This window comes from Python bivittatus, unplaced genomic scaffold (genome assembly GCF_059951505.1).
Source record: "Python bivittatus isolate LINGU-HERP-01145 unplaced genomic scaffold, Pbiv_v1 ctg000700_np1212, whole genome shotgun sequence".
In the NCBI taxonomy this organism is placed as follows: Eukaryota; Metazoa; Chordata; class Lepidosauria; order Squamata; family Pythonidae; genus Python; species Python bivittatus.
The window spans coordinates 26084529-26100844 of record NW_028277098.1 but is presented as its reverse complement, the minus strand read 5'-3'; the positions used below and the strand labels follow the sequence as shown (position 1 = coordinate 26100844).

At 37.5% G+C, this 16316-nt stretch overlaps 1 protein-coding gene across 1 annotated transcript in view; it reads right to left on the bottom strand.

Moving 5' to 3' along the window:
* Positions 1–16316, bottom strand: part of HFM1 (helicase for meiosis 1) — an 84522-nt gene that overhangs the window by 49986 nt on the left and 18220 nt on the right. Inside the window, exons 11-17 of the mRNA XM_088153365.1 lie at positions 11622–11822; positions 11445–11533; positions 10347–10390; positions 10157–10258; positions 8240–8385; positions 6989–7083; positions 4334–4467 (exon numbers count right to left, since the gene is read on the bottom strand). Coding sequence (XP_088009491.1) covers positions 4334–4467; positions 6989–7083; positions 8240–8385; positions 10157–10258; positions 10347–10390; positions 11445–11533; positions 11622–11822 — 811 coding nt within the window. The remainder of the gene's footprint in view (positions 1–4333; positions 4468–6988; positions 7084–8239; positions 8386–10156; positions 10259–10346; positions 10391–11444; positions 11534–11621; positions 11823–16316) is intronic.

Genomic DNA, 16316 nt, shown 5'->3' with positions numbered 1-16316 from the left:
TAAAATATTTAAATAACACCCACCCCGAATCTAACCATGAAGTTGGTTCTTGGCCCTGAGTTCAATGAAACCTAACCCTAACCCTAGGTGGAGTTTTCCCTCCAAGTAGGATTCTACCATTCATTTTGCTCAGGGGCTCAATTTGGGGTAAATGGAATTCCAAAAGGCTCACTAGCCATAAACATCCTCCACAAATTAAGCTGTGAAGTTCTTCTTTGGCCTTGACTTCAAGGAAGCCTAACTGAAACTCTAGATGAAATTTTCCTTTCAGATAGGATTTTCCCATGCATTATCCCATATATTATGTCAAGGACCTAAATTTGGGCAGAATGTAAAGCTAAGAGAACCAGTATCCATAAACACAGACTGCAAATCTAAATATGAGCTTGGTTTTTGGCCCTCACATCAAGGGAACTTAACCAAAACCCAAGGTAGAGTTTTACCTGAAAATAGTGTACTCCATTTCATTTGACCCAGGGCTTAAACATAGGTAGAATAGAACGATAAGAAGCCCACTATCCATGAGCATCCTCCTTGTTAGAAGTCTAGCTAAGGTTAGAGTTAGTTTTCCTTAAAGTCAGGAACTAACATGAACTTCATTTTTAGTTTCTGGGAGGAAGTATACGAATAGTATCCTGTCAGCTTTATGTTCTGCTCAAACTGATATAATACATGGGATGATCCCTCCATTTTCCTTTCCCTCCCATTTGAGCCTTTCTTCCCAGCATCAGCATGGCCAAGTTGCCAATAAAGCAGCAACACTGACACAGGTGGGAGTGGAGATGAGAGGAGGATGGAGGAGATGTGTGTTTTGGAGCTCTGCAGCCACCAGCAAACTGAGTACAGCAGCAAAACAAAAGAAGGGTGTTTTTCCTTCAGAAGGAGTGGATGGTCCAAAAAAGAGGAAAAGAAGTAGAGACCCAGCAAGAGAAAGCACAATGTAAAAAAGGTGCAAGAGAGAAAAAGAAGAAGAAATCTCAGAGAGAGGGAACTTAAGGCAGAACAGGCTTAAGAAAGAAACGTTGATGCATACTAATAATAGCGTAGAGAATAGCATATAGGTAATTGTAATAGAGTAATAGGTAATAGTAATAGAGTATAGTATATTGAATATTAATAGTATAGGATATAGTAATTGCCTTAGTAATAGGAATTGTCATAATTGTCATAGTAATAGTATAAACACAGCAATAGAACAGAATACAAGAATACAGAGGAGCTAGGAAAAATCAATGGGAAAATTCAATTTGGGAGGAAAACTCTAACTGAAATTTTAGAGACATTTTATGAAGTGGTGAGTCTCATATAATTTCATTCTACCTAGCTTTAGGTGCTAGACAAAATCAATGGGAAAATACTATTTGGGAGGAAAACTCCATCTAGGATAAGGGTTAGGGTTAGGGTTCCATGAATTCAGGGCCAAAATCAAACATCACAGTTAGACTGAGGGAAGCTCTTTATGGATAGTGTGCCCCTGATTATGTCTTTCTACATAGTTTTGGTTTCTGGGCAAAAGCAATGGGAAAATCCTATTGGGAAGGAAAAATCCACCTAGGTTTAGGCTTAGGGTCAGGCTTAGGTTTCCTTGAAATCAGGACCAAAATAAAACAACACAGTTAGATTTGACAAGACTTTTTATGACTAGTGAGCCTCTTATCACTTCATTCTACCTAGTTTCAGGTGCTCGGCAAAATGAATGGGAAAATCCTATTTGGGAAGAAAACTCCACCTAGGGTTAGGGTTAGGGTTAGGGTAAGGCTTCCTTGAAGTCAGAGCCAAAATTTAATATCATGGCAAGATTCATGAAGGCTCTTTATAGATAGTGAGCTTCTTATCATTTTGTTCTACCTAGTTTTAAGTTCTGGGCAGAATGAATGGGAAAACCTTTATTTCAGAGTTATAACTCCACCTAGGGCTAGGGCTAGGGCTAGGGCTAGGGTTAGGCTTCCCTGAAGTGAGGGACAAAATGGGTTAGGGTTAGGGTTAGGGTTACCCTGGGCACTCCAGATTCTCCAGCAAACACTTCCTACATGTGGCTCCCCAGCCTGGCCCAGCAACAAGGTGGAAATAAGAACGCCAGCCAATGGGGATAGCTAGAAGCAGTTTCGCCCAATGGGAAAGCGCTGGGGGTTGGCTCAGGGAGCCATGTATAGGAAGCATTTACCGGAGAAGCTGGAGCCCCTGGGATAGCATGATGTCCATGGGTCTGAAAAGGAGACAGCAAAGGCAGCATTGTGCTTCTAGTTCGGCCACAGTGGCTGGGCGGAAAAGGTCGGTGCAGGGAACTGGGAGAGAAGGCAGCTGGGCGAACAAATGCTTGTTGGGGCTTGCTGGAGTTTCCCAGGCACAGTGGCTTGCTGGGGCTTGCTGCGGCTTCCTGGGCACTGAGGCTTGGCACCACACTTCCCAGGGCTTCCCAAGTGCTGCAGCTTATTGGGGCTTCTGGGTGCTGTGGCTTGGTGCCACGCTGCTGGGGCAGGCTGGGGCAGCTGAGGCTTCCAGGAGCGGCCGTGGCTTCACATTGTACTGCAGCTTAGGGGCTTCTTGCAGCCCCAAAGCCGCAGCACACAAGAAGCCCCAGAGCCCCGTGGGGGGCAGGATAGGTGGGGGGGAGTTGGAGGCAGTCCTTTACCTTACTGAGGCTCAGGGCTAGGAGGAATAAAGCCTGGAATGGCTTGGATTGGGGTGGGTCCTCAGCTAACGACCGGTGGAATTTGTTTAACAATGGCAACAGGGAATGCCAGGATTGCCGTTGCCATTGCAATGTAGTCATGTGACATCTCGCTTTATGACCACATTGCTTAGCAATGGAAATTCTGGTCCCAATTGCGGTCATAAGTCAAGGAGTACCTGTACTATCACAAAAACCAAGATTCAGAAATTGTAGATAGTAGCTCATACTACGTCTGTGAGAAGCTGAAGTAATTTTAAGAGTCTGTTGACAGGAGCACATGTGAAGCACTGTTCCCTTGATGAATGATTGTGCCCAACAAATGAAAGCCTGCCTCTTTGAAACAATTAAAAACTGGGTAAGATTTATTTCTTCCTAAAAAATTGCAGATACCATCTTTATTTTGCTTTTGTTATCTCCCTAGTCTTTTTAAAAACTGGCCAAGATCTGCCATCTTTTTATCACAAGACTATTGGCCTGTGATGCTGAAATCTGCTCAGGAGCAGATGTATCTGCATCAAACAACTGAAAACCAAAAAGACTAAACATTTCAGATACATGTTTTCTTCCTGATAACAAATCCGTGAAGATAAGAATTTTAGTCTCAAATCTTCCAAGAAACTGAAAAACAATGCATAAGAAAACAGAAAGTTTAATTATAAATATATACATTTCCTGACTAAGCAATCAAAATGACATTGCTGGACCTTTTTCCTACCTGCTCCCTCATGCTATTTTCATTCAGATTCTGTCCAAAAATATTCTTCTTGAATTTTATTCAGGGTGTTCTTTAAAAAAAAAAAATGTGCATGCATGCAGGAAGAGACATATGAACATAACTGATGAGAGACTAGATATTCTGATTGCCTAGATTTCTACTGAAAAGGGAAATGCATAAGAAAATACCATTAATCTTTTCTATGAAATATTTCCCAACACAATAAAGGTTGTCCTCAACTTATGACCATTCATTTAGCAACCATTTGATGTTACCACAGCACTGAAAAAAGTGACTTCCGACCGGTCCTTGCACTGATGACCATTGCAGCATCCTCGTGGTCACATGATCACAATTCAGGGGCTTGGCAACTATCATGCATTTATGACAGTTGCAGCATCCTGCAGTCACTTGATCACCATTTGTGACCTTCCCAGCTGGCTTCCAACAAGGAAAGTCAATGGGGAAGCCAGCAGGGAAAGTTGCAAGTCGTGGTTATGTGATGTGGCAAAAAAGGCTGTAAAATTGGGTGCGGTTACATGATGCCTAACTTAATGACCATACCACTTAACAACAAATTTTCAATCCCTATTGTGGTCTTAAGTTGAAGATTACCTGTACTGTTTTATCGTAAGAAAGTACCACCTGTCAGGTTCAGCCCAAAGAACTCCACGAGACAGTACAGGTCTAGTTCGATAGCTTTTATTAGCTTCCAACCACAGACAGAATCCTGCCAGACTGAATCTAAACTCCTCAAGCCAGCAAGCAAAACCCTGCAAATTCCTTAGGGTGGTGCCAGTCTTATCTTCTTAATCTTCCCATGCTCCTGCTGGAGGCTAAGGCAATGCTTATCTCCCTGAGCGCAGCCTTAATCGAAGCATTACATCACACCACCCTACATTTTAATTGTCTACTGCAGTTCACAAAGTTTAAATGCCACCTACCATAGTAAGCTGGATTCTTCAAAGCTCTGATATAGAGGAAAGTCGATCTCATCCATTCTAAAGCTATGTTCACATCAGTGATGGTGTGAAGCACTATTTCAGCATTTAGGTGCTCAATTAGATGTTTGTGCAAACTAATACACGTACACAAACACCCACACACATACACAGAGAGAAAGAAAATAAGTAACAAGATACAAATTAAATGCATAAAATATATATTATTAGCAATACAATTTATTCTTAAATAGATAACTAGTGATTTGGGATCTAGTGCTGAACCCCTTAAAATATAAATATTTAAAAGAATAATAAGTTTAAATAAGTAATAGTTAAATATTAAAAGATCAATATTTGGTTTCATTTCTTCATGGGAGAGCTTAAAGAAATTTTGTATGTCATCCAGGAAAAAAACCTGGCAGCCTTCAGCACAGGCCTAGTATGGCCTGAATTCTTCCAGAGACCAGTCTGGGTCTTGAATTCTCTAACTAACATTTCCAGTCTAAGTAGCAATCCTTATCAAGACCTCAGGTACGCTAAATATTCTACTCAGGTGGTAGAAGCTTGAGACACTGCAGCTCTAAACATGAAATTAAATATGAAACAATCTGAGTTTAAACATGGATTTGTCTTGGTTACCCTAATGACATATGCAGGAATGCAATCCTGTTGACACCTCTTGATCTCTTGGTAACTTTTGATAATGATGATTATGGTATTTTGTTGGAGTTCTTGATGGAGCTGGGGGTTGGAGATGCTGCTTTACTATCTCTGAAGGTTCTGTTCCCATTTCTCCAGGTGCTACTAAACAGTAGCACAAAGAGACTTATGCTCAACTCACTGGGAATTAGCCTGTGGGGTTCTATAAGATTTCATCTTGTCTTCAGTATGATTTAATACCTTGATGAAAAACACTGCATCCATTGAAGGATCATTGTCAACAGTGTTACTTTACTTTTACTTTTCTGGGAGCTTGAGATTGGAGTGTCTCCAGGGCCTCTGAAAGTCACCAGGCAGTAAGAGACTGGATAAGAGATAAATTGAGATTCAACTTGGACAAGATGAAGTTGTTTCTGGGTCCAGAATTGGACTTCAGGATTTGAGAAAAATGCCTGTCCTCAATAGTGATGCATTTATCCTTAAGGATCAGGTATATGATTCTGGGGTCTTCCTGGATCCAGCATTGATGCTAAAGAGGCACATAACATCAGTGGTGATGAGGGCTTTTATCAGCTGAAGCTGATAAATCATATCCCTATCTGGGGGAAGGAAATCTGGCTTTGATGACTCACATACTTGTTACCTTAGGATTGAAATACTGCAGTGCACTCTTTGTGGGGTAGGCCTTGAAGGTATTCTGGAAATTGTGGCTGGCTCAGAATAGGTACCCAGCACAAGTAGTGTCTGATGCCTTTCAAAGGTGTCAGATAACCCCACGTTACAACAATTTCACTGGTTGCTGGTTCCCTCCTGAGCCCAACTGAAGGGGTGCATAATGGTGTATTAACTCTTACTTAAAGGACTGTCTATATTGTATAGTCCATCCCCCGTGCTTAGATTACCAACAGGATGCATCTGACATCAATGATTGATGCTGCTTTCTCTGTGGCAGGACATGGTTATGGAACAAACTATCTTTGGAAGAAGCCCCCTCAGTACAAATTAGGAGAGAGCTCAGAAATACCTGTTTAACCTTTTATCTGAACTGTTTTTAACATTTTAAAATTGTGTTGTTTTATTGTTTTAATGTGTTTTGTTTTAATTATATTTCTGGATGCTGCCCTGGGCTGTTAAGGTAGCAGATGGCTTATAGATGTGCCAAACAAAAAATTAAAACAACATATTGGCCCTGTGATCATTTGGGATAGCTTCATACTTCTTACTCGTATCAGGCCCATTGTGAAGAGTTATTTAGCACCATAAGCCCAAGGGGCTTAAAAACCCATTCTGCCAGCTCAGTCATGTACTCTGTTAGATAATATCATATTTGGTACACTAATATAATCCCCAATTATTCCTGGACGCAAGCTTGATATACACATATTCAGTATGAACTAGTTCTTATATAGCTATCTTGGTAAGGAATAAGTTTTTATGGACTCCAAACATACTGCTTCCCCTAGCCTATTCAACTATGAAGTATCCTACTGGAAAGAAGCTGGGGCCCAACCATATCTCTCTTATACAGGGCAGGTTGATTCCCAAACAGGGTTTTATGAGTTCCACGTCTTCCATGACTTACATATGCAGGGTTTTATATAATTTGACATGACTACATAGTGGCCCAGATTCAGATTCAAATTACTTCATACTTTGGGAGTAGGACAATAAAGAATTTGCATATCACCATTTTTAGTATCCAGTGCTGATTTTCCCATCTAGCAGCAGCAAAATAACCTTAAAATGCATATGAAGAATTGCAACAAAAGCTTGTTCCTCTTCTATTCAGATTATTACAGTAAACTTTCAGTGAAAACGCTGCGTGAATTATTTGCCTTATTGCTTACTATTCTGCTACATGCTTGAAAGACAAAGTTTTTCCAAACTTTTTTCCTCACTGGCCAATCTTCATGATCCTAAAGAAACATTTCTTACTGATAATCAAACAAATGTGGACAATATTTCTAACTGCACACTAAAAACAATTTAAGTTACCTGCTTTCTATTGTATCTGCACCATTTAACATTTGAACATACTTGTCTCTTGTACTTAGCCTTGTCATAATAACTGCTGTTGCTGTTGTATCAAACTGCAGAAAAATATATACAGTACACTTTCAAGCATAATAGAAAGTAAGTAAACTGAAGTCTTTGGGGTTTGTAATTCTGAAGGCTTTAGGAAAGATTATTATAATATTAAATCAAGGAACTATTTTCCCAAGTCTATTATTTTTTATTGAAAATCATAATAGGGAACATCTGAAGCTCAAATATGTTAAAGAAACACTTTGACTTTAAAGTGTTTAGTTTAAAGTTCACTTCAGTTAAAGAAACACTTTACAAAGATAATGAGCAAGGATTATGCTTCACCCTGTATTACAATATTATAAATAAGTATAAAACCAGGGCTCTCATTTAAGAAATATATATGTTTGATAAGGAGTATGGGCTGAACACTGCTCTAATAATTTCTTCAATAAGCTCACAGAAAGAACATTAAAAGTATCAAGTTTTGGTTCTGTCTAAGAATAGAATTATATGAAAATTGCACAAAATATTAAAGTTACCAGTATTAGGAACAAAAACATATAGAAGATTGGTTCCATTACAGAGTAATACACTTCATATACACACTCCTTACAGCCTTGCTTGTCAGTTGCACAAGTTAACATGTAAAATTAGAGCACTCTAGCCAAATGTTACAACAAACAGTATGAACTGCTGATACTTATATGAGAATTCTTTTTTCTATTGATGTTTTACAGATTATTCTTAATTCAGAAACATATTTAATCTGCAGTTTCAAATCTTAGCAACATCTATGAGTTTTCTAGTAAACAAAGCTATATTAATTATTCAACAATAGCTCTAGAGTGGTAATAAAAAACTTTAAAAATAAGATGGTAGAACATTCACTTAAAACATAATTACTATAGCAAATATGAGAGCCAGTTTGATGTAGTGGTTAAGGCATGGGCTAGAAACCAGGAGACCGTGAGTTCTAATTCCACCTTGGGCACAAAGCCAGTTGGGTAACCTTGGGCCAATCAAACCTTCTCAGCCCTAGGAAGCAGCCAATGGCAAACCATTTCTGAAAGCTTGGCAGGAAAACTGCAGGGACTAGTCCAGGTAGTTGCTAAGAGTTAGCAATGACAAAATCAGCACCAAAAAAAAAAAAAAAGCAAATATATTAAAATGCTAACTTTTACTAGTTCCATATAAAACTTGAAGAAAAATCCAACTTACTTGAGGTCTTCCTGCTCTTCCAATCATTTGCAAAATATCAGTTTCACTGTACTCCTGAAACATTCCTCCAGCATAATGCATTGTTGATTTTATAACTACCAGATGTGCTGGTAAATTTACTCCCATGGCAAGTGTACTAGTAGTGACTGTAAACATCAAATAATCAAACTGTTACAAGAGATGAGGTTTAGAAAGCAGTAGATGTAAGTATATTTCTGTAATGCATTGAACTTTCTCTCTTTCAATACAATGGAGTGACACAAAAAAGTTTTAAGCTTACTCATTCAATTCTCCATCTTATAACATTATATATTATATTCTGCTGACACAACCCCTATTATTTCAACCAAGTATACTGTGTCATGCTGTAGCAAGATATTTTATTCTGTATATATCATATGCAGCAACAGTGTAAGTATCTAGTCCACTGTTGGCACACAAATCTAAAACACTGGAAAGTGGAGAACATCTGTAGCTCAGGGTTAAAATGTTGGGATGCTGATGTTTGCTGAGCTTGGTTTCTTCTTCCAATGTTTCATTACCAAACTAGCTAACATCATCAGTGCTCTGACACAAGGGAGTACAGTTTACACACATAAAAGCCAACAAACCCCACTTGCTTGTGTCAAAACACTGACGATGTTACTAGTTTAGTAATGAAACATCTATAAGAAGAAAACCAAATTCAGTGAACAAAAAGATCCCAATACTAGAAAGTATTATTAGCAGTAAAGCTTTAGACACAAATAAATTATTGCTAATCATACAAAAAATACCACCTGCCAGAAAATCACAGACCATAACATTGTACAAATATATTCTACTAGCTATCTTTTGGAAATATAATAGGACCTATTATATAATAGGAATGAAATAATTAAATAAATATATCCAGCTCCACCTGCTATAACATATCTTTCAGTGACTTTGGACAGTAGTTACATATTTGTTCTAAAGATCTACTGGAAAACTAGTTATCAACTGTTTTTAAAGGATTAATGAGAAATACACATATAATTTATTTATTCATATTCTTCCAAGGTAGCATATGTGCAGTTATACTGTTTTAGCCCTGTAAACCTGATTGTCCTGAATTAGCTAAACTAAAATTCAGAAAACATGCAGCTAAATAGGAATTTGAGTCCAAGCCCTCTTGTTCATGTCCATAACCATATTCACTTTCCCATGCTGTGCTGCCTTTGCATTTAGATAACCTTGAATAGCAATCTTTTTTATATATAATTATTAATTCACAAGCAGGCCCTCTTAGAAATTCATAGAAACCCAGAGCATTTCCAGCTTTGGAATCTCATAGTTATAATATAATAAAAAATAAAAATGACAGCACATAAAAATACAGTGCAAAAAACAAAACAAAACACCTCACTGTAAGTGAGACTTAACTTCAATATTTTTAAGTGAAAAAGGGGAAAACGCCTAAATCTAAGCCTTACCTTTGAAAGTGAATTGTGAGCCAAATTGTCCTCCTGCCCACTCACCACATTTATAACCTATCATGGCAAATTCCATTTTTACAAGTTAACATTTCTTAAACTAAGATTATCCCAGTAAAAATAATGAACTCCAGGCTCAAATTATCCTACTTTGGACATATTATGCAAAAATCTAGCTCTCTGGAGAAAACTCTAATGCTGGGGAAAGTGGAAGGAAAGAGAAGAGGACAACCAGCAGCAAGGTGGATGGACTCAGTTACAATAGTGATGAATGCATTGTTGGGAGACCTGAAAGGCCAGGTTCGTCATGGAGAAGTTCTATCCATGTGATTACTAAGCATTAACACTGATATGATGGCACATAATCACTCAATCAATCACATGTTGACTTTTACAAGCCCCTTAACTTTTTAAAAGAATAAAGTATCAAAATTATTTTTATTCTGAAATGCCTTGTACTCACAAAGAACAGGTATGTCTCCCATATTAAAAGCTGCTTCAATTATTTTTCTATCAGACACTTCTACTCCAGCATGATGATAAGCCACTCCGCAAATTAAGAGATCTATAAATGAAATTCAAACTGTAAATATTATTATTTTTTTCCTTATACATAAATAATTATAATTCTCCAGTAAGCATAACCTACGTACCCCTAAGCTTGGCTTCTTTTATTAAATTTGCAGATCTTTGTAATCTTAAAGGGGAGAACAAGAAAATATGGCACTTACAATAAGTCATTAAATAAATACAAAAAAGGTAACAGTTTTGTTGACAGATTCCCCCCACTTGATTTCATCATAATGATATACTTCAAACTAGACAGGTATGAAAAATAGAAGAACCCCATTTATCTCCTGAAGTAAGTGTTACTAAAATATTTTCACCCATTTCATGTCAGCAATAAACAAACATTAGTAGTTCAGAAAAGGCTACAAATAAAATTTCCACTTTTTTAAACTGCATATTGTTCTTCTCATACAACTACTCTTCTTCCTTCTTCAATGAATACACACTTTGTCAGCAGGCTTGGAAATCTGGGTGTGTGGTAGAACCTGTACAGTGGTTGAGTGCTGTTGACTTTTTGTATACCATGGCTGCAGATTATGTTTTATGATTTTTATATGGTTTTATATGATTTTTATATGGCTTTATACTGTAATTCTTTTTTGTTTCATTTTTATTTGTAAGCTGCCCAAAGTCATATATTTGAGATGGGCAGCTATATAAATTGAAATACCAACCAACCAACCAAATACTTTTACTGTACTCATACAGAGAAAGATCTATATGGAATATGCAACTGAAGCAGTAAGTTTACCAATGAAGAAACTGACTTCAAATCAATGAAGTGTATTTTTAAGGAATTTTTAAGACTATTATGTGGAGACTAGAAAAACAATGAAAATATTCAGTACCAATGTTCTAGTTGTTGGTGTCTATTACATGACAACTGCAGAGCACAGAGGGAAGATTTACTTTAGGCATTCAAGAAGCAATTGCTCTACAAAAGGATGAATTTAATTAAATCATAAGCAAGTGGTCTGATGTTATTAATTTGCATTCCCTGAAATAGTGCTATGAAAAATATCCTTAGCTAAATCACTTCATTATCTAATCAACACATGCTGTGAACTTGGTGGTACTGATTCTATAGCAGACCATTATAAATTGATGAGAAGGCAGAGATTTTGCTACATATATGAGTATGCATATGTAGTAACTAGGAGAAAGCCTGCATTACAAGGTACCTTTGTTTCTGTCCTATAGTCATAATAAATTTAGCATCTTTTGCTAGTACAGAAGCAGCCTGCTGCACTCCTTTCCTTGTGGCACAGAACTGTAAATAAGAAAATCCATTGTTTATAATAATTCTGAAATATACACTAGAACATGACAATTGTTAAGGGGAAAATTACAATGCATACCACAAGTGTTGGCTTTTGTTCAGAATATGTTTGTATAACACTAGACACTTTATAGTTAAGTGTTAAGTCAAATTTGAATTCAGTTTGATTGCTACTGCAGGGAAATCCAAGCACAACTTTGTGAAGCTTCACTGGACGATGTCTTTCATCTATTTTCAGGCATACAGCAGGCCTCTTGCCATCTGAAAGCCATTCTGCAATCTTTAAAGAGAAAAGAAAACATGTTAGGATTGAAATTGGAAAAAAGTGCCTTGGGCTGCGGTCCTGAAAGTACTTGCTCAAGAGGAACTGTACTTTAATCATGAAAGCTCCACTGGCACAAATATTTTTAGATTTACTGTACTGGGTATTCAGTGTGCTTATCTGTGTTATGAATACAAAGTACTGTTCCAGAATTTTTACCATGACTTACCAGCTAATACTGCTAAAGACTGCCTACACAGTCTTTCTGCTGTGACAGAATGCTTATACATCCATGGCATAACAGTCAGAAAAACAGTAGAAAATGCAGTAACTGTAAATATGAGAAAAATAGAACAATACAATTTCAAAGATCATTTGCACTGATTTATTTGGCTGTTCCATGCAACATGGGAATCAGAAGTTATCAACATGAATGTAGTAAATGAGTGATCCCTTATTCACTCAGGTAGGAGATGACAAACCCTTCACTCCTCCATATTCAACCAAATAGCCAGTACACATATCCTAGAAGCCTAAGCAAACAGACAGGTGAATCCATGACTTCAAATGCAAGTATGTACACCTGGGATGATCTACAACTTCTTGTTTAGCTAGAGAGAACACTTTGGTATTTCTGGCCTTTGGGAGGTAGTAATAGTGCTGATAGAATTTTCCTGAGCAAAACCAGGAGGAGATTCCCCATTGTTTCCCCTTCTGTTTAAAAAAATCTATCTTAAAACAAATAAGAGGGATGTAGCTAGACTTGAAAGGGAGCAGAACACTCAGAAAGGACCAAGGAGAAAGAATGCACAGAAGAGAAAGAGTGATTGCAGAAAGATGTAAGCAAGATAAAGACTGGAAATAGCCACATGGGTTTGATAGGCTAGTTTCCAGGAGAAGCAGACAGACAAGAAATGCATGAGCAGGAGGGATTGTGGCAACAGTAAAGCTAACCATTTCTGATACTGGAAGTGAGGAAGGGTGACAAGTCAGAGCTAAGAAAATCTTCTGGCAGCATAAAAGGACTGTTTGCAGGAACACAAAGATTTCTACGTGATCAGAGTGGAACCCATGGTAAAAGCAGGGCAAAGTGTTTCTGGGTTGGAGGTGAGATGAGGCACTGAACAATGAGCCAAAATTATTTAGGGAACCAACAGGAGCTAACAGGAAGTGCTTCTACAACCCTGACTAAAGGTTGCAATCTATGGGAGTCAGGGATTAGTTAGGACCAACTAGCTGGATAAGCACAGTAAGAGAAGTCCCTCCTCTCTTAGGTAAGATTAGGCTAAAATTTTGCTTTTAGATTCTTTTGTTTTAAGGTATGTTAGTCTGATGCATGGTGATTGATATTTTGAATGTGTCTGATAATTGTTTCAAGAAATTTTCCCTTTTTGGTGTCAGTAGCTTTACTTTCCTTTATGCTAAATCAACTTTTGCAAGTTTTGTGTCATCTTAAATTATTTTGAATCACAGATCTGTGTGAATCCCTCCTGATCTGTGTTCAGTCCTGTCAAAGCATCTTATATGTAAAGTGCTATTTACGATGTTATCAGCACTAAATGCCTTATTCCATCCAATTCTAATTGTCCGGATATTTGACCACCTAGCTGTCTATTTTTAATAATTACAATATTCAACATTGGTCATTGTTTCACTTCCTCAAAAGGAGACAGGGTTTTAATTTTTCTTTAGAAACCTTTTGTAATCTGTAAAATTTGAAACTTCTCCAGTGACTTCAAAGAGCCTGGTAAAGAGCACTTTATGGGTAGCAGACCTGCACCATCTTGAGGACAGAGTATGCTATTTTATTTTGGTTCCTTCCTTCCTTCCCTCATGTATGCTATTACTCTGTAATTATCTCCTTTCACACTTTAAATATTAAAATGCAGATATTAAGTGTAATTTTTAATATTTAAAAGTAATTTTTTTTTACATTTAATTTTTTTTTCCCAAAGAAGCATAGAACAGTGATAATGGAGAATTTCAATTATGCTATCTTGGGATGCATTTAAAGAAGCACAAAATCCAGATCGTGGGAAGTATCTGTTCCATTCTTCCCTGGCTGATCAAACTCCACATAGAGGCTTTTGGCACTACAGTTCAAAAAAGACAGTGACAAATTGGAGCAAGTGCAGAAAGTTACCAGATGAGACACCTGGAAACCAAACCCTACAAGAATGGTTAAAGGATCAGGAGAGATGACAGCAGTCTAAATATCATATCTGAATATCATGTCACACAGAAGAGGGAGTGAACGTATTCTTTATTAACAGTTAAAACTACAGTGAAACAGGTTCAGGCTAGACATCAAGAGGGACATAGTGATTGAATGAGCTTTTAACCAGTGGAACAAGCTGCAAGTGCAGTGGTTCATGGCATGGACACCAGATGAGTGTCCCCTGGAAGATAGGTGGTGGCAGCAAGAACTTCCAAATGGTTTTCCCCAAAGCAGGAGAAAGGATCAGGATATGAAGACCCAGGAAGTTTCTGGAAGAGGCCCCAGCACTTTGCTGCAATTACCTTTGAAAAAGAAAAGTTGAATGGTATTTGTAAAACAGTGGAAAATAATGGAACTATCGTTTGGATCTTAAAATTTGGTTAATAAAACATAATATTTTGTCTCATAAATATACAGTACTTTAGAAAAAGTCTAATAAGGGTTAGTTGCCATAGCCTTGTATTTGGATGCAATTCAAAGTTTGAATATTAATTCAGATGATGTTGACTCATCCTTTTGCTATATTTTGGGCTGAAATTGTCAAAATACATACTATTGGATTGAAATTCACAATCCAATAGTATATATTTTGGCAACCATGGAAACCATGCTGACTGAGGTTCTAGGAAGAAAATGCAGCTGTAAACATATAATTCCCCCTTCAGGTCCTGCTGTGTTCCCTCATCATAGTGGGGAGTGTTCCTGCAAGGGAGAAGTGAAGAATGTCAGGATTGTATGCCAAGTCCCAACAGGGTCATCCAAGATATGCAGGTCATCCTAGCTAAACAAGCAGCAGTGATATAGGAAGATGCTGGTGGTGGATAATCATTTTAGTGACAACAGCAAAGGAATAATTTTATACTATGTGGAAGAAGACAAAGGTAAACCACTCATATATTTTACCAAGAAAAGCACATGGATAGACAAGATAAAGTGATTGATAACATAGTGCTGGATGATGGGTCCCTTAGGTTGGATGGCACTCAACATTCTACTGAGGAAGAGCTCAGGATTTTTTGGAGTACTATTGATATTTATGCTTCAGCTAGATTAAAGCCTTCCAGATATCTAGTTGCTAATGTTACCACACAGGAAAGAAAATCCAAAGCTACAAAGACAGAATTACTGTGGGAACACACAATGTTAGAAGCATAAACATAGGAAAGCTCAACACAGTGAAAGATGAAATGGATCAACTACAGATTGACATTTAAGGCATCAGCAAATCAAAATGGACTGGAATTGGACATGTTCAGGTCAGAAAATCATAATGTTTACTATGCAGGACAAAAACAACAAAGAAGGAATGGAGTTGCTGTCATAGGAAGGCTATAACAAAGACAATAGTTGGGTCCAATGCAGTCAATGACTGAATAATATCAATTAGACTTTGTGGACAATCTTTTAATATGATTATCCAAGTTTATGCTCCAACCATTGAAGCAGAAGAAGATGTTGACAAGTTTTATGGTCAAGTTCAACCTGAAATCAAGCAAACATGCAAGCAAGATGTGCTGCTTATGATTGTAGACTGGAATGCTAAAGTTGGAAATAGTAAGAAGGAATATATAGTTGCACCATATGGCCTAGGAAACAGAAATGAAGTGGACGAACAACATCTGTTTCTGCCAATCCAATGATTTCATCATAGCTAACAGATCTCAAATGACCAAATTGTGACTATATACGTGAGCATCAGCAGATGAAGTACACAGAAATAAAATTGGTTATATTATTGTTACAAGGAGGTGAAACAGTTATAACCAAAAGATGTGGGCAGGGCCTGAGTGTGGAACAGATCACAAACTGCTCATGTGCATGTCTAAGTCAAGCTAAATCAGAACAAAGCCACCCATTTCTATGATATGATCTTGAGCATATACTCATCATTTTCAAGGATCATCATTTCAAGGATCAGGAGTCAATTTAAAGTACTGAAATTCACTGATAAGGAACCAGAGGAACTGTGGAATGAAATTAAAGAAGCAAAGATGGATGTGAAAAGAAACTGCCAAGGACCAAGAGAAGGAAAGCAAACTTTGATCTGGATGTCAGAACAAAAGGTAGAAATCACCAAGAAGAAAAGAGAAGAATTTCAGAGAGCTTAGAAAAGATAAGCAGCAGTATTACAACTACATCTGTAAAGATATTGAAGATGGAAAAACATGGACAAGCAAGGAAAGTCTTCCAGAAGACTCTGAATTCAGAAGGAGGTTCTAACTTCAAATTAATATGCTAAAAGATGCCAGTAGTGAGTCACAGAAGATTAAACAAAGATGGAAGGAGTATACTGT